The following is a 17,465-nucleotide window of genomic DNA, read 5'->3' as shown; positions in this document are numbered from 1 at the left end:
GCATATCAGGTCTCAAGCTACCATGTCCAGGGTATATTTTGCATTGGGGACTCAATCCGACACGTACGTACTGTTGTCAAGTGAAACCACGACCATCACTTCTTTCACAAACATACACAACATCATTGTACGCGTTAGATTCGTCAACTATCAGAACAAATATTTACCCAAGACAAGCCCTGTATTATCTCATGGCGTTGAAGCCTGGCGATGTCCAAATCTTGAACTCCTCCAACGCCAGCGCTTCTCACATTGTTTCCTATTATGTCCTTACTTCTGCTCGACCGCAGCACGTCCCTGTCTTACAAGCCAAAGGAGTAGATCCACCTTGGTCGCCACAGCCTTTGCCTTGATGTTGTTCTCCGCGTCCCGCTCAGTGACAATAGCAGCGGCGTTCCACACGAAGAAACGCYCCAGGAACTTCAGAGGAGTGTTCATTGTGATTTCAACATACTCCCTCTTGGCCTCGTCACCCTCAGTGGCCGCAGGGTTCTTCTCGATGGGCTTAATCTCGTCCAACTTGGCGAAGTTGAACATGCAATCGCTGACGGGGTTGTGGATCGTTACACGGCCGGAGGACAGGTAGGAGAGGCAATTACCAAGTGTCACCATGCCGATCAGACGCTGTCCAGTCGATGAAGTGACTGGAACCTGGTCGTAGCCCTTGTCACGCATCATCTCGATGGCCTCATCAACGCTGGCCGTCTCGGAGATAGTCTGGATTGGCTTCAAGCGGAGATCTTTAATCTTTGCGTCTGCGAACTCGTCCTTGCTGGTAGTGCTCGTGAGCAGGGGGAGCTCGGGCTCGGCAGCCTGCGCAGGTTGAGCTGCCTGAGTTGGCGGAGTCGAGGGTGCTGTGATTGGCATGCTGGGCGGGAGGAGGTTGTTGGCATCAAGCCAGTCATCATCGACGAACTTGCTGAGGTAGCTGCGAATGCTGTCCGGGAGGATGACAACAACCGCATCGTTCTCGGTCAACTTCATGTCTTTGATCGCCTTGACTGTCGCACTCATGGCCGAGCCTGAGCTTCCACCACAGAGAAGACCCTCCTCGGTGATCAAGCGGCGTGCCCAGTAGAAAGAATCGCGATCGTCGGTCTTGTACCAAACATCGACCTCGCTCTGCTTGAGAACATCAGGGATGAAGTCGTAGCCAATTCCTTCCACCTTGTATGGTTTGTCCTTGTGCTCGTCATTGAGTGAGGCGGGGACCGCAAGAATTGAGCCTTGAGGATCCGCAGCTACAATCTTGACCTTGTCTCCATGTGCCTTCCTGATACCGCGGGAGATTCCAGTGATGGTACCGCCAGTGCCGGCACCAGCCACTACCGCGGCTAAGTTGCCCTCGACCTTTGCGATTTGGTCGACGATCTCAGCGGCAGTGCCAAACTCGTGGGCCAAGGGGTTGTTGGGGTTTCCGTATTGATCCAGGATGATGCCTCCTGGAATCTCCTTCTCTAACCGTCTTGCCACACCAATATGGCTCTCTGGGCTGTCCCATGCTGCTGCCGAGGGGGTTCGAATGATCTCAGCACCCAAAGCTTTTAGCACGCTGACCTTCTCACTGCTCATCTTCTCCGGGAGTGTGATGATTGTTCTGTATCCCTTGACAGCACCTACGAGGGCCAGACCAATGCCGGTGTTGCCACTCGTTGGCTCGATCAAAACGCTGTGGCCGGGCTTGATTCGTCCCTCTTTCTCTGCAGCTTCAACCATACGAAGAGCGATGCGGTCTTTGACGCTCCCGCCGGCGTTGAAGAACTCGCATTTTGCGTAGACGGCGCAGGTGATTCCGACGGTTTGAGGAATGCGGTTCAGACGAACGAGTGGCGTATTTCCGATGTTCTCGAGGATGGTGTTCATAACCGCTGGCGGATTCCGCGGTGCTGGAGTTGTAATGTGCGACATCTTGTAGTTTATGGTGGAGATGTCGAGGTGAATGTGGGAGAGAAAGTAGAGGTGAGGGTGGAATGGGAAATATATCTGCTGAGATGTCCTCAAGTCCTATAGCCCGCGATCAACCGAGACCCTGAAAAACAAAGAAAGTTTCAAGCAAACCGCCCCGCCGAGCACACGCCTTGCAAAACGCCATGTTGACACGAAATGATCAATCCCAGCCGCGACACGCGGGGCAATGATCGACGCGCACACGTCGGTCCGGGTCGCCGCCTCGGTTCATCGCGAAATGGGACTGGAAATAATCTCAGTTTGAAGACGAGCTTCATGAAGCCTCTTCACTCGAAACTTCTTTGGCATTTGCCACAATTTCCAGTCAATAAGAAGAGCATCTCGCAAGCCGATCTCAGGTATGGTCAGAGGCCGGCCACATGTGACTGTCACAAGGCATCGTGTACACGGTATGCTGGGCACACTGCGTCGATGCGGAATGGTACCCCAAATTCAATGCGTTGGATGGTGATGGCTACTCTTTCCGTTCAGATCGAGGAAATAAAGTCGAGTGAGTTTTCACGCACATCATCAACGTGTCTGGCGGTTCGCAATAAATACACCTCCCGCCTGACACCAAACCTGCTTGATAGCAGCAAGGCCCAGTGAATTATTGAAGGTTGCCGCACTACCTGTAAGAGGCAAAGATCTTGTATCTTTTGCACAGCACGATTAAGAAGACATCATTCGATAAGACATTCGATCCTACATGTTTGACTCTCCGCAAGGCTGCTACTTTTTGTGCTTGCAGCTACCTCCTGTTCGTAAGCGTTGTCATCAATTCACCACAGCACAGCAGGGAGAAACGGCAATCTTGAACTTCACCGGCCCTTGGAGCAGCTTACAGTACCTACCCTACTCCGTTGTAAGGTCTGATTATTATTTTTCGCTGGTGGAGTACAATGGCCGTTTACCCGCACCACCCACCGACTCTCGCTACTGATGTCATTGGCCGCGAGCTCTCCCACAATCGAATGATTAGCTCGACGGGAGTATACATCTTCTAGGCACGACTGCTTCTTGTGGACTCTTACCTCTCTATCAAGGCAACTAACTATTCTATTGTCTCAACGCTTTTCCTACACTCAATCTAGATCTGACTTCCTTGTACAATGGCACCTCGTCTAGCATGGATTGGCCTCGGCAATATGGGTGAGTGTGCGGAGATGTGAAAGACGATATGAGAAGACTATACAAGATCTTGGATGCGAGATTGAATTGAAGCTGACGCAATGCACGTTCCAAGGCCGCGGCATGGTCAAGAACCTCGTTGAAAAGGGCGAGTACTCTGGACCTGTGGTAAGTCAATTCACGATATCGAAGAACAAGACATCCATCGTTCCATCCACACACTGACCCTTCTCCAAGATCATCTACAACCGCACAGCATCCCGAGCAGAAAAGCTAATATCAACCCTCCCCTCCGGCAAATCGAAAATCTCCACCTCAATCCCCGAAGCCGTCAAAGAAGCCGACATAATCCTCTTTTGCGTCTCCAACGACGCAGCAATCGAAGAATCCATCAAAGCCGCCCTGTCAACTCCAGAGTCGAAAGGAAAGCTCTTCGTAGACTGCTCGACCGTCCATCCAGACACCACAGACAAACTCGCCAAAACCGTCAACGATGCTGGAGCGGATTTCGTAGCGTGTCCTGTCTTCGGCGCTCCAGCCATGGCCGATGCAGGTCAACTCGTTTGTGTACTTGCAGGTCCCAAGGAGCAAGTCGATAGAGTTCTGCCTTTCTGTAAAGGGGTGATGGGAAGAGCGGAGATCAACTATTCTGGTCAGCCTCATGGAGCAGCTTCCAGATTGAAGATCATCGGTAACACGTTCATCCTTAACATGGTTGAGACGCTTTCCGAGGGACACGTCTTGGCCGAGAAGAGTGGCCTCGGAGTCGATAATCTGCATGCTTTCATTGAGACGTTGTTCCCGGGACCGTACACGGCTTATTCCAACAGGCTTAGATCCGGGGATTACTGGAACCGCGAGGAGCCGGCTTTCCAAGCTGCTTTGGCGAGAAAGGATGCTGGACACGCGAGAAGTCTGGCGGAAAGCTGCGGAGTGACGATGAAAGGGTTRGAGGTCGCTGATGCGCACTTGAAGGCCGTGATTGATCATGCAGGAGACAAGGGAGACATTGCTGGTGTCTATGGCGCCGTGAGGCAGGAGGCTGGACTGAAGTTTGAGAATTAGGGGCCACTGCCACAAAAATTTCACACGTAGATCAGTGTGCAAAGCATGTAAAGGGAGGTCGGTGGAGAATTCAATGAGTAGAACAACAATCATGACCATTTCTGCAATTCCAAAACTCCTCGCTATTGCTCCCTGATGTATGCGCTTCGCTGAAATACCTTCTCATCAATCAATCGCGAATTCGGTGTCCAATCACAGAAGGGTAGCCACAGCAGCTCCATAAAGCTTCTTTTTCCTCGCAGCTGCGGGTAGCACGTAAGAATCAGCCAGTGTTGCCTTTAAAGAGGAATGATGGACGGAGGAGGACGGAGGTGACGGTACTGGAACCCAACAATCCGGTGAGGGAATTTAGTGCGCAGACCGAACCAAGGCCATCCTACCTTTCCGATCCTTCTCAACCCGGATGACATTTCTCGGAGGACTCTTTTCGCGTTCGTAAACGACCAATTCCTCCCTCGCGGGTCGGCGGTACTCGACCAGCTGAAGGTCATCCGCCGAACGCCGTTCGCGCAACCGCATTGCGAGATCACGCTTCTGCTCGGCCTCACGCTCGAATCGTAGGGCGCGCCGTTCGGYTTCCAGAGCTCGAATCTCGGCGTTGATGTCACGATCTGAACGCCATTCGCGTTCCTGCACGATCAGAGCACCCCCATGATGATCGTGGTGGTGGTGATGGTGTGATGCTGGCGTGCGCTCTTCCACAATGCGTTCTTCTTTCTCGTAGTACTCGGGCGCAGCAGGCGGTGGCGGAGGCGCTGGAGAGCGGTGCTCTTCGATGACTGTTTGGCGTTCTACGTAAGTCCCTGGAGAAGATGGTCGTCGCGTGCGGGGAGAACCGCGACGGCTAATGCTACTTTTTGCGCTGGGGGATGCCTCACGAATCGATTTGGCTCTAGAGCGTGCTCCAATAATGGTCGGGGGATTGATCCATTCGGTTCGTTCAATTTCCTCGTGTTCGGCGCCTGCAGGGCTGTCGTCTTCTTCGACGGTCTTCTCGAATTTGTACACTTTTTTCTTTTCTGCAAGGAGGTCAGTTGGAACACGATACAATTTACATTCAAAACAGCCAACTCACCTCCATCTTTGTATGTCTCACTGATGTGGATGACTTCGTCAATCTGCTCCTTTTCCAGTGCGATCCTGAGCACGAAAAAGTCCTCTTCTTCGTCGAAAGGATAGCCAAGGTCCATGATCGCCTCCACACGGACAAGACGTTTGGGCATGCGGGTCTTGCCCTTCTTGAAACGTCTCTCCTGTCGGATGCTTGCCTCGAACGAGGTGCTCTTCACACTAGGTGCAGGTGGCGCGGGAGGAGGTGTCGGGGCCTTCTCAATCGACGTCTCGTGGACCGACTCGCGCGGTTTGGTGCTAGGAGCACGGCTGGTTGCACGGCTCTTGGGTGGAGGTGGAACGTATTCCGTATTCGAGCTGCTACTGCTGCTACTGCTGCTTGAGCTGCTGGGCGCTTTGCTTGGAGCTTTGCTGGGCGCCTTGCTGGGTGCCTTGCTAGGCGCCTTACTCTCCTCTTTGACCGACTTGGGGCCACGCCGGCGATGTATTGAGCGTTCACGCTGAATTTCTACCTCTCGGTAGTCTTCCGGATCCTCCCAGTCATCATGATGGTGTCTGCGACGGACAGGCAGCGGCACTGGCGTGTATGCCGGGATGCGATAATCTTCCTTTCCTCGTCGAACTGTTCGCCGATCAAAGGTATCCAGACTACTCTGGCGGCGGATGATGCTAGGGCGAGCAGGCGGGACGTACGGTGCGAGAGCCATGTCAGCAACCTCGCGAGGGTCGATGTCACCAAACAACTCCCTATCCGTCCGTCGTCGTCGACGTGAGGCTGCCCGTGCTCGTGCCTCTTGTTCTTCGAAAAAGCGGTCGCTCTCTTCAAAGCGTCCCCGTGAGTCGCGGCCTTCAATATGGTCAGCCACGAGCACATCGCGACGACCTGGACGGTCTCGTTCTTCATAGCGGAAGTCCTCCTCGAAGCGCGGTCCGCTCCCTCTGCTGCCAATGCGTTCGAAACGCTCTCGATCCCATCGCTGTGGAATATCACCGTACGCCAGGTCAGCGTCTCTGTATCGTGACATGGCTGAGGTTTGCTCAGTGGGACTCGAAGCACCTCCTCCTCACGTCTACCCCACTCTCACGGATCGTTGTTGCTGTGTAGACAGTGTAATGCCCGTTCAGCAGACTGTTTCAAGAGTGGGTGCCAACTTCTATAAACACGGCGGAGGTCCGGTTGGGCCACGAGTCGACGACACCCGGTTTGCTGCAGATCGAGTCGCAGGGTGGTAGCGTCGCAGAGTGGTGGCTGGGGTTGCACTGGAAGACCCCGGTAAGGCTATCGCTGCCCAAACCGCCGGTGTTCTCCGAAGTGCTTGCTTAGAAAAACGTCTGGCAGTGGGGATGGTAGTGAAAAACTGGCAACATTGGGCACCGATCAAGACACTGTTGAAGTAGAACACATGTGTAGCGCATGTATTCTCATGTTTGGGCACCACCGCCGTCATTTCCACGATGACGTTGTTTCCACGCTGTGGCCAAGAAAAGAGCAGCTCGATTCAAGCCCCACCTTTCGCACCTCACCTCACCTCACCTCATCCCAGGCGAGCTTTTTGAAGAACCGACCTGAATGGCACGACGGCGGACTACCTAGTAGCTGCTTTTCGACCACGCCTCATGCACAATTAGCTCACTGTTTGTAGCAATTCGGAGACCTATCACTGTTTTGAGTACTTTCTGGAAAGTTCCCCTGGCGAGAAAGTAGGAAGCGAACGCGACGCAAATATGWCGTGGGACGTACAAGCCGAGAGGAAGCTGCCATCTTGWTGTGACCGACCCATCGACCCGACCGATAGTCCTCTATGGGTCATCTGCTCTCAGCAAAGGAGTCTATCCTGGAGCTGGAACTGCTGGAACCCCTCCCTGCTAGCAGAGTCGTCCCTCAAGTGATGGAGAGAGCTGCTGATGACACCCATCTTGTGGATGATTTCTCAAATCAACCGCTCTGCTACTGTTGGCGTTCTTGAAAAATGGCAGAGGTGCTTGAGACAAAGCGTACTGGAATGGTTGAAAGAAAGAGACCGCGGCGGCGAACTCGCGCTGCTTTTTCGACCCATGAACAGGGCCACAAGGCGATGAAGAGCAAACCCTGTCGTCTCCGACCTAGCCCTTCCAGGCCGTTGCAACCACTTGCAAGTTGCTACCTTACTCTGGTCCATTGAGACCGTTGCACCAATGTTATGTGAAGAATTATTGCTGTATGAGACGCGCTTCGAAAGTCTCTCGGAACGAGTGGTGCGCCCAAGATTCCGAGCGACTACTTTCGTACCCCTCATGGAAAAAGTATTCCGTGAAAAGGAGATACCCCCCCCCCCCCCCCCTTTCTCCGAAAATTCTTTCCGCCTCTTCATTTTCACACCGAGCGACTTTTTTTGTACCCCTCCTGGAAAACAAAAAACCGGGAAAGTCGAGGAAATCAGCCTCAAACAAAAATCACGGACCTCTTAAAAATGAACCCCCCCCCCTCTCTCTCCGAAAATTCTCTCCGCCTCCACATTTTCACTCCGACCGAACATTTTCGTACCCCCCCTTCTAGTAAAATATATTTTCTTCGGGAAAATAAAACTTGATTTCGAAAATCCCCAGTCAAAATCAAAATCACGCACCTCGGATGCAACCTACCAACATTTCAGCCAAGGGCGAGGTTGTTTTTAATGCGTACAGCTCTCGACTGGACAAATTCCTTTTCGGAAGGCTGGTAAAAGCAGGTTCCCCAACCGCAACATCTATTCCGGGCTTCTTCGAACTTCATTAGCAATGAACGATATCTTGATAATGCGCGAGCCAGGCCCGTCCAATGTACTCTCCGATATCATATCACAGTCCACCTCGCTCACACTGTCAGAGCACCAACAGTATCAGGACCATGCGAGCGTCGATGCCAAACTAAGGCTACACTGTTTGGAAGTCACAGACAGGAGAAAAATTCAACCTGTGACGCGATCTTCCATCGTGACTGAGTACGTCAATGTCCTCTTCAGCAAGGTCTATCCTAAGCTCCGCGAACATTTCAACTGAATGGGGCCGAGGATAAGTGAGAAGATCATGATCATTTGCTCCTAAATATTTACCCTGCACGAATATCGTAACCGCTTCGCTGCTTTTTGGACCAGCAGTCCGATCGTCGGCTTGTCGCGGAAGACATGCCACGAGTCCTAGCTGTCGATTCGTCCCACGGGGGAGGAGAGCATGATGGTCATGTTGGATGCCAGCTGCCGGCATGGCAATACGGTTGGGGTCATGGAGGATAGGGGATAAGCCAATGTTTCCGTAATCCCGGCGCGCGAAGTGTTCTGGGTTATTGGTGGTAGTATGCGGCCTGAACTAGGCCGAGACAATCGTCCAAATCTGCTACTCGAATACAAGTGAGAGCTGAATGGCAAGCACCGGCACCGATTTGAATGATGGCAATGTCGGCTTGTAAGCCCGAGGAACGGTGTAGTTTTGTGGACAGACGCAGTGTGCGGATCGATGCTCACACTCTTGGAGCGAAGAGGTTGGGCTCAAGGTCTTTGTAGGCAAGACGGGGAGTCCTCCAAACACCCAGCACTCGATGTGATGGCCATGCCACATTAGCTAAAGCTGAGGAGTGCAGTAGAATTGTCTCGACGCAGCGCCAATACTTCAGCCCGCCAAGGTATTTATGAACAATATGGTAGAAGAGGGCAATAGGGAAGTCGGACTTTGCGGTCAGAGCCATCTCCGGAACATGAGACACGTCGTTCCTTTAGACGGCGCTGGTAGAAAAAAGAAAAGCGATGCGTTGAGTTGAGGCACTGCTACCAAGATCATGTCTTTGTGAACATGTCTTGTCCATACCATGACTCCTGAGCTGGCTATCAGCCAATACCATCAACGCTTCCTGTCTGCGTCTCATGGCATAGGCCCGAAGTAGAGAGCCGACGTTCCCAACATCCCTCAAGTTTTTGGCGCACTAGTACTTGGAGCGAAACTGTACCAGAGCCACTTCCAAGCATTCCTTTCGCTTCAACTTACCTGAGTGAATTTGAGTGAACCTCGTCTGTGTGGACAAAACACCGCAGAAGAGCAGAACATCGTCCCACAACATCGTGCGACGCGATAAGATGTGCTTCGCATGCAGCTCGCTCACATCAATGAAGCTCTGACCTTTCCCCAGCTTCCCACCCACCCATCGTCATATTAGCACAAATTCTCGACGTTTGCCAAACGTTGAGCGGCGGTTGAGAAATGTATCATCATAGATATCAGGAAGCAGTGCGTTCATGCTGCCAGAATTGTGTTTCACATGCAAGAGGCTGACTTGTGGCTTCGTTGATCCGGACCAATTCTTTTGTTMATCTGAAGCATGGTTCTCACCTGCCTGCCTGTCGGAGGTGACGCCGAGACAACGGGCACGTAAATCATCAATGTGCCGGCTTTTTGCTGCTCGCGCATCGAACTCTGCCAAAGTCCGCTCTGCCAAAATCGGTTTGCAGTCGAAACTTTGTAGTGAATGACAAGGACATTTGTGATGGAAGAGAAAGACGTTCTCGAGACTCGGAGAGCCTCCAGACTCGGCACGTAGCGAAGCTGACACGAGGGATTGGTTTTGTTCAAAATTCATCGTCATCGTTCTCGCTTTCGCTTTTCATCGCTTTCGCGTGCGGTCGTGCCTGACAGTGGCCGCTGGTTACCGTTCCGATACATGCTTGCTACACAACGTAGGAAAAGTCACCTTGCGGGCAGAGTAGAATAATCAGCCGGCATTCATACATTAGCTGCGGCGTGTTTGAAGCATTCTTGCAGCGCTGTCGAATTCTCTTCGTCAACGCTGCAATGTTGAACTGTCTGCCTGGCTTGACGTAGCGACCGACTGGTCATCCGCAAAGCTCGGGTGATATCCAGCATCTAGACGTTTCTCCGGAGCGATAGCGTGCAGACCCTTGAAGGCTGTCAAAGTCTCAAAGATCGGGTTCTCGGTGGCGGTACCTGGTAAAGACAAACGGTCTGGTAGGCTTCACTTTGCTTCCTACCGCGAGACACAGGCCATTGGAATGAGACAAAGGAACAATGAAGTGTAACAATCAATCACAATTCATCACACCACATCTCGTGTGCTGAAATGTTGTCCCACGGTGTTTGTGTGCGCTCAAAGTGAAGAGAAAGCAGCAGTCAAGACCCTGTCGGTTGTGTGATTTGTCCATCGATTTTCGTCCCCGCAAGCCCGCATCATCGTGTCGGTCGAGACATCCGGGATCTGCTCGCGTGGTATTGAAGAATGATCTGTTGGGGAGTTTAGTTGGGATCTGGCCACCGTGCTTTTTTATAAGGATTGTCCCTCGCGCAACTCCACGCTCTTTCCTCCACGCCTTTACCTACAACTACCTCTCTCTAGACGGCTCTACCTACCCAAGTTGTCGAGCATATCTACACGACTGGAGATCACCAGCCCATCGGCCTTACTCTGCAGCTTAGCTGCTGCCAAGCACACCATCGAAACAGCGACCGCTGTCCCTCGCCAACATGCCTTCTCACCAGATGGGCGCCTCGATCAACCAGGCTGTGAAGCCTGAGTTCGAGACGGAATCCCGACAGGTTCCTGCCATGGCCTCCAAGAACGAGCYCAACCGGAACCCGAAATACGACCCTTCAAAGGTGCACATTACAGAGACAAGAATGGAGTGGAGCAACTGGTGGAAGCACATCAACTGTAAGTACACGCGAGAGACCATATCGAATTCGGAGCATCGGCTGACAGTCATCCAGGGCTCAGCACAACCTTCATTATTGGTCTACCACTCGCCGGCTTGATTGCCGCCGCCTACACACCCCTTCGCCTACCTACAGCAATTTTCGCCATCGCCTATTACTTCGCGACTGGCCTCGGAATCACAGCAGGATACCACCGACTGTGGGCACACACCTCTTACTCCGCGTCCCTTCCTCTGAAGATCTTCCTCGCCGCTGTCGGCGGTGGTGCTGTTGAGGGTTCCGCACGATGGTGGTCGCGAGACCACCGTGCTCACCACCGCTACACCGATACCGACAAGGATCCCTACAGCGTCCGCAAGGGACTCCTGTACTCCCACCTTGGATGGATGGTCATGAAGCAGAACCCCAAGCGCATTGGTCGCACCGACATTAGCGATCTCAACGACGACCCAGTCGTCGTTTGGCAACRCAAGAACTACTTGAAGGTTGTCCTCTTCATGGGCCTGATATTTCCCGCGCTTGTCGCAGGCTTCGGCTGGGGTGACTTCGTCGGCGGCATCGTCTACGCTGGCATTCTTCGCATCTTCTTCGTCCAGCAGGCCACTTTCTGTGTCAACTCCCTGGCTCACTGGCTCGGAGACCAGCCATTCGACGACCGCAACTCTCCTCGTGACCACGTCATCACCGCTCTTGTCACTCTCGGAGAGGGATACCACAACTTTCACCACGAATTCCCATCTGACTACCGCAACGCCATTGAGTGGCACCAGTACGACCCAACCAAGTGGTTCATCTGGACAATGAAGCAAGTTGGCCTCGCACACGACCTCAAGCAATTCCGCTCCAACGAGATTGAGAAGGGTCGCATCCAGCAACAGCAGAAGAAGATTGACCAGAAGCGCGCCCAGCTCGACTGGGGTGTTCCTCTTGAGCAGCTTCCCGTCATGGAGTGGGACGACTACGTTGACCAGACCAAGAACGGCCGTGCTCTCGTCGCTGTCGCCGGTGTTGTCCACGACGTCAGCGATTTCATCAACGACCACCCCGGTGGCAAGGCCATGATCAAGAGTGGCCTCGGAAAGGACGCCACTGCCATGTTCAACGGCGGTGTCTACTACCACAGCAACGCCGCACACAACCTTCTTTCCACGATGAGAGTTGGCGTTATCCGTGGCGGTATGGAGGTTGAGATCTGGAAGCGATCGCAGAAGGATGGTTCCGGCAGCCAGATCTACAAGGACGCTGAGGGTAACCGCATCGTCCGCGCAGGTGCTCAGGTGACCAAGGTCATGGAGCCTACCGCCAGCGCCGGTGCGGCATAAGCTCACCGTTGTAGAAGACATGCGAACATGATGAGCTTTTGGTTGTATTTGGCGCGTTCAAGCGATGGTAGAATCGGATGGAGTGAACCTGGGCGGAAGACCCTCACGGAATGGACGGAACGATCCAAATTTGAATAAGCAATGTACTCCTTTGTACCACCTACTACCCTGAACGTTTCCTTTCACTGTGACTGTCATGAAAATKTATATCTTGCCGCTTCCAAAGAAAGATATCCTGATGAAACTTGATATATTAACGTGCTCTACTGCCCTTGACGAAGGAATCATGGCCGTCCAAGCACGTAAGGTTTGATTGCAGCGACGAGCGTCTTCCTCATCAACCACATCCAATCTTGAGGATCCTTTACTGTGTTCTTGACCGCCACATTTGCTATCTAAAGAAACCCTTCCATCCCTCTCAAAGCACTCTCACACCGTCTCCAAACCCTCCCTCGTCCACTCAGGATACACATCATCCCAGCGCTTCGTACTAGCCAAATTCCGATCTTTGATATACTCCTCCACATCCAGCGTCTCAAACTGCGATCTCGTCCCCATCATCACTCCTCGATTCTGGATCAATCTCGCATACTCCATAGTCTGCTTTACGAATTGCTTTCGTTCTATCTCTCCGTCCAACCACTCCACCAGACTCATAGCATTGAACGCAGCCTGCGAAGTCGAAGCGACTGTATGAGGTCTGAAACCCGCGAGCGCGTCACCTATCAATACAACTTTATCTCCCATGTAGAGGTTCTTAGGGGTGATGACATCGGTGATGCATTGTACAAAGGGCGAGCGAGTCTTGTGTGCCATTTCGGCCATTTGTGGTGGTAGCGTGTCGTCTGCTTTGGATTTGAGCATTTCCCAGGCATCCCATGCGATCTTGCCGGGTGGGATGGTGATGTGGCGGCGTCGACCATCTTTGTCGGTCATGAGCTGGTCCAGCTCTCGCGATCCTTCGGGGAAGTTGGCGTACCAGACGAAATTGAGCAGTCTGTGGCCGGGATTGGTATTTCCGTTCTGGCCAGCAATGGTGTAGGTCAGATTTTGGATCCCTGGGGCGTGGAAGAAGCAGAAGCGTTCCCGGAATACCTCGAGAGCAGATTGTGAGGCTTCGAGTTCTGGGACCGTCCCGCGTATGACTACATAGCCTGCGTATGTTCGTTCTACCTCGGGTTGGAGGAACTTGCGGACTGTTGAACTCGGGCCTGTGCATGTCAGCTTTGTCGTTAACATGATCGATTCTCACGAGACTGACCATCAGCAGCGACAACCAGCCTACTCTTGATTTCCTCCTCAACCTCAACGCCATCTTCACCAGCTCTTTTGAACTTTACGCTGACCATATCACCTTGATCTTCGATGGATGTGACCGTACAGCCATAACGATAATTCACGCTCCCATCAACACCCTCTCTCACCTCTGGCAGCTTTCCACCATCTTCCAGATATCCGCTTTCGACCCGGTCGTAGTTGGCACGAAGTAAATAATAACACAAGTCCCAGCTTGTCATATTCTGACGATTGACTTCTTCGTGGATGACATCTCCTTTTTGGTTGAGATACAACCTCTTGAAGCTCGGAACTGCTACTGGTTTGCCCGTTCGATCATACTTTTCAAAGAAAGATAGTGTATCTCCACCTGCAACAATGCCAGCACCTTGGTTGTCCAGGAGGAAGGTTGGAGTTCGCTCTAAAATCGTTGTGTTATAGCCGTGCGCCTTCAAAGCGACTCCGGCGAAGAGGCCTCCAAGAGAGCCACCAATCTGGAATGTAGTCAGTCTTTGRGCATCGATGTATTAGGGAGATCGTACGATAACGACATGTGGTTTCTCGCTGGCCACCTGGCCATTTGGTCGACTTTTGGTAGAAACCATCTTTGGTGAAGAGCTCAAGACTTTAATGATGCAACCATGTCCAAGGATTGCTATTGTGCAGCGAACTTCGATTCCAGGGACAATCCCCGCTTCTCGGACAGAAGCTCATTTCCCGAATAGGCAGGAGGCGTGGGATGAGTAAGACCAAGGCCCGGTGACTTTGAGGATTGTCGCCTTTCAGCATCTCTTTGCATCGGAGGTTGTTTAATACACCCACAGAGTACTCTCGAGCATCCTAGCTCTGGTGAGTTTGCAGCGAGTTGATTCTTGTAAGATCACACTGAAAGCGGATCTTTAGCCATTAGGAAAAAATAACTTTCGATGTAAAGAGACGCTGCAATGTTGAAGCACTTAAAGATGTTGTGCTTTCTGCATTGACGATAATACTCTCGAGACAATGCTGTTCGATAAGAGATTTTGACACTTCGCCTGACTCTCCACGAGGCTGGTTCTTTTTGTGCCTATGGCCACCTATTCGCGAGCACTTTCCCAGCTCCTAGCGGTGTGATTTCTCAGCGGTGTGATGTCAAATTTCATAGCAAGGAAGAGTGAGGTGTATCTTTGAAGTACAATGAAACCAGTTCGTCGGTTCTCCCGACACCAGAGTCCGAAGCATCACGGGAAATCAAGAGTCCCTGGTAGGTTCAATGACCAGAAGCGCGTCTGAGGGAACAATGGAAAAGATGGAAACTGGAAGCAACATTGAACCCTTGATTGATCCTTGATCGGCCTGGTCGGCTAAATTTSACATCAAAACACGCTAGCAAATCCACTTTCAACGTCGCGTCGTCCAACACACGCGTTTTGCACGCATTCCCATCCCACATCTTCAATTTGTAAAATCACATTCAAACATGGCSCCAACAGCAATCGATCCGTCTGTAGTCACAGAAAAAACTGTGTCTCACGAAGAACAGCAATATCTCTCCCTRATCCGGCAAATTCTCACCACTGGTGAACATCGTCCAGACAGGACAGGAACCGGCACACTCTCACTGCCGTTTCCCCCACAACACCGCTACTCCCTCTCACGCCCAGATGGAACACTCATACTTCCTCTCCTCACCACCAAACGTGTCTTCTTCCGTGCCGTGCTTGCCGAGCTTCTATGGTTCATCTCTGGCGACACAAACGCCAAAACCCTTCAAGATCAAAACGTGAAAATTTGGGATGGAAACGGCAGCAGAGAGTACCTCGACTCGATCGGCCTTAMAGATCGAGAGACTGGCGATCTAGGCCCTGTGTATGGTTTCCAATGGCGACATTTCGGTGCCGAATACACGAATTGCCACGCGGATTACACGGGAAAGGGGGTTGATCAACTTGCTGAAGTTGTCCGGAAGCTTCGTGAGAACCCATATGATCGGAGGATCATCCTGAGTGCTTGGAATCCCGCGGACTTGAGAATAATGGCACTGCCGCCTTGTCATATGTTTGCGCAGTTCTATGTTTCATTCCCGGCCGGCTCGCCTACAAGAGCGGATGGGAGTCAGCAGGGAACGCTGCATACTTTACTATACCAAAGGAGTAATGATATGGGCTTGGGAGTGCCTTTCAACATTGCAAGTTATGCGTTGTTGGCACACATGCTCGCCAGGGCTACGGACCTAATTCCTGGAAGTCTGACACATACAATGGGCGATGCACATGTATATCTCGATCACCGAGAAGCGCTGGAGGAGCAAATTACCAGAGAACCGAGAGACTTCCCGACATTGGAATTGCTGAATAGAGAGCCTGATTGTGGGATCSACGGATGGAAAGTCGAAGATTTCAAGGTCGTCGGGTATGAGCCTCACAAGGGCCTGGCTATGAAAATGAGCGTGTAGGAGCTCGTAGCGTATTGGGGATGATGTGGATATGTGTCTCTGTTGAAATTATACAAGAAGGTCCGATCAAAGAGCCGGTGTGTAATCCTCCATCATGGAAGCATTCATGCTTAGCAATGTGACACTATCTTGGGCCCGCATGAACGAGATGTGGGTTAAGGTACGGCAATGCAAAGCTCAACAGGATACCAACATCAATAGATGGGACATTCCTTGCTTCGTGATATGCAACTACATTATGTCCAATGCCGCAAACTCGATACATCGCTGTCGTCCAAGACCGCTTCAACGCCTTCCCGGATGCTAACAGCATCACAAGTTCAAATTATCCCAAAGTCCGGTGAAGTGCAGCCTTGCACCACGCAAGCCTGCCAATCCAATACGCCTGTACTCCTCTGTATATCCAAATCCGTTCTCGCAACGCCAGCAGAGATTTCCTTCCCTCTGCTATCAAATGTAGACTTCATCATCAAGGTATCTTCTTCGTCACTCCAGGCGTCGAGCGCATCCGGAACTTCTTATCCTGATTCCGTACTTTGTACACCAACTCCACAACCACATCGATCTCGCTCACAGCAGCCCCGTTGAAGTTCTTTCGCACAGCCAAAGCCAACTGGTCCTTGGGCACGCGTCGCTTCTCTTTCTTCCGCGCCATCGTTGGGGATTGGCGTCCAATACCCGAATTTGTGAGGAGAGCTTGGCGAAGTGGTGATGTGAAAGCGGCGGGGCTTGGGAGGTTGTGTGCTACGCGGTATGTGTCTAGGAGAGCGGATGAGGCAATGCTCCAAGCCATCTGAATTTTGTCAACCTTTTCGTCCGTGAACGACTTTTCAAAGAGGGATAGCACTCACGCCGGTGGGAGGAGGTGCTGGTGCATTATTGCTTATGGGGGGTAGCTCCTTCATGGGTCCTGTATGGTATGCGGGTTGTGCATGCGAGTTGCCGTTGGCCACTTTCTTTGAGCGCGCGTGAGCTGCAGCAGCTATTTGGCGTTCGCGAACTGTGGCGCCCGTGTCTGTTGCTTTGGRCGGCATGTTTGTTGAGTGATGTCCGCTATATACTGGGCTGGCGAGGAGTGTATTGGATCATTGCAAGACTGGCTTGTGGGGTGGTGAAAGAGAGATAGCGATATGCACGCTTCACCATAGCTTCAACGCGGAGGCCGACGCGATTTCGAATGACGGCATCCATGGATGTCCAGAAAGTGTGCGGGCCGGGCCTTGCGAGATTGATTTTCCGAGACGACACTTCTCTTGACCACCTCATCCATCACATGCACTACACTTTTCTACCTCTTTTCGCTTTTGAAACATACGGTGACAAAATGCTCTCCGAGTTGGCATGCACCAACGATTTCGGTGTCTCTCATTCCAGCGGCTAAAACCATGCGCACCACGAGACTTCTGGCCATCCCACTGGAGTGCTGATGACCCGCGATCATACTATATTCATGTGCAATCATCGCTTCAGAGTCCTCAAAGTAGTTGAAAGGGGGATACTAACTTGATATCGAATTCGAAGTGATGGGGACTAGCTGATATACCCTT

The 17,465-nt window shown here is 52.0% G+C and overlaps 7 protein-coding genes; 3 read left to right on the top strand and 4 right to left on the bottom strand.

Annotated features, from left to right (window-relative positions):
* Positions 1-270: 270 nt before the first annotated feature.
* Positions 271-1,908, bottom strand: RCC_05182 (probable CYS4-cystathionine beta-synthase; the record flags this gene model as incomplete). Its single annotated transcript, XM_023770456.1, has 1 exon — positions 271-1,908. One exon carries the CDS (start codon positions 1,906-1,908, stop codon positions 271-273), a length of 1,638 nt encoding a protein of 545 aa, XP_023626224.1.
* A 1,151-nt stretch (positions 1,909-3,059) lies between these two features.
* On the top strand, positions 3,060-4,143 carry RCC_05181 (related to gamma hydroxybutyrate dehydrogenase; the record flags this gene model as incomplete). XM_023770455.1 has 3 exons in its annotated part: positions 3,060-3,099; positions 3,194-3,246; positions 3,316-4,143. 3 exons carry the CDS (start codon positions 3,060-3,062, stop codon positions 4,141-4,143), a joined length of 921 nt encoding a protein of 306 aa, XP_023626223.1.
* A 192-nt stretch (positions 4,144-4,335) lies between these two features.
* RCC_05180 (uncharacterized protein) lies at positions 4,336-6,239 on the bottom strand (the record flags this gene model as incomplete). XM_023770454.1 has 4 exons in its annotated part: positions 4,336-4,385; positions 4,524-4,922; positions 5,022-5,162; positions 5,219-6,239. 4 exons carry the CDS (start codon positions 6,237-6,239, stop codon positions 4,336-4,338), a joined length of 1,611 nt encoding a protein of 536 aa, XP_023626222.1.
* A 4,459-nt stretch (positions 6,240-10,698) lies between these two features.
* RCC_05179 (probable stearic acid desaturase (SdeA)) lies at positions 10,699-12,209 on the top strand (the record flags this gene model as incomplete). XM_023770453.1 has 2 exons in its annotated part: positions 10,699-10,885; positions 10,942-12,209. 2 exons carry the CDS (start codon positions 10,699-10,701, stop codon positions 12,207-12,209), a joined length of 1,455 nt encoding a protein of 484 aa, XP_023626221.1.
* Positions 12,210-12,638: 429 nt separating this feature from the next.
* Positions 12,639-14,089, bottom strand: RCC_05178 (uncharacterized protein; the record flags this gene model as incomplete). XM_023770452.1 has 3 exons in its annotated part: positions 12,639-13,420; positions 13,471-13,978; positions 14,027-14,089. The coding sequence occupies 3 exons, from the start codon at positions 14,087-14,089 to the stop codon at positions 12,639-12,641; spliced, it is 1,353 nt and encodes a 450-aa protein (XP_023626220.1).
* Positions 14,090-14,943: 854 nt separating this feature from the next.
* Positions 14,944-15,918, top strand: RCC_05177 (probable CDC21-thymidylate synthase; the record flags this gene model as incomplete). Its single annotated transcript, XM_023770451.1, has 1 exon — positions 14,944-15,918. The coding sequence occupies one exon, from the start codon at positions 14,944-14,946 to the stop codon at positions 15,916-15,918; it is 975 nt and encodes a 324-aa protein (XP_023626219.1).
* A 469-nt stretch (positions 15,919-16,387) lies between these two features.
* Positions 16,388-16,952, bottom strand: RCC_05176 (uncharacterized protein; the record flags this gene model as incomplete). XM_023770450.1 has 2 exons in its annotated part: positions 16,388-16,711; positions 16,770-16,952. The coding sequence occupies 2 exons, from the start codon at positions 16,950-16,952 to the stop codon at positions 16,388-16,390; spliced, it is 507 nt and encodes a 168-aa protein (XP_023626218.1).
* Between the last annotated feature and the right edge of the window lie 513 nt (positions 16,953-17,465).

The sequence above is a fragment of the Ramularia collo-cygni genome, assembly GCF_900074925.1.
Source record: "Ramularia collo-cygni strain URUG2 genome assembly, contig: RCC_scaffold07, whole genome shotgun sequence".
NCBI classification, from domain to species: domain Eukaryota; kingdom Fungi; phylum Ascomycota; class Dothideomycetes; order Mycosphaerellales; family Mycosphaerellaceae; genus Ramularia; species Ramularia collo-cygni.
This window is presented reverse-complemented; position numbering and strand designations above follow the sequence as displayed.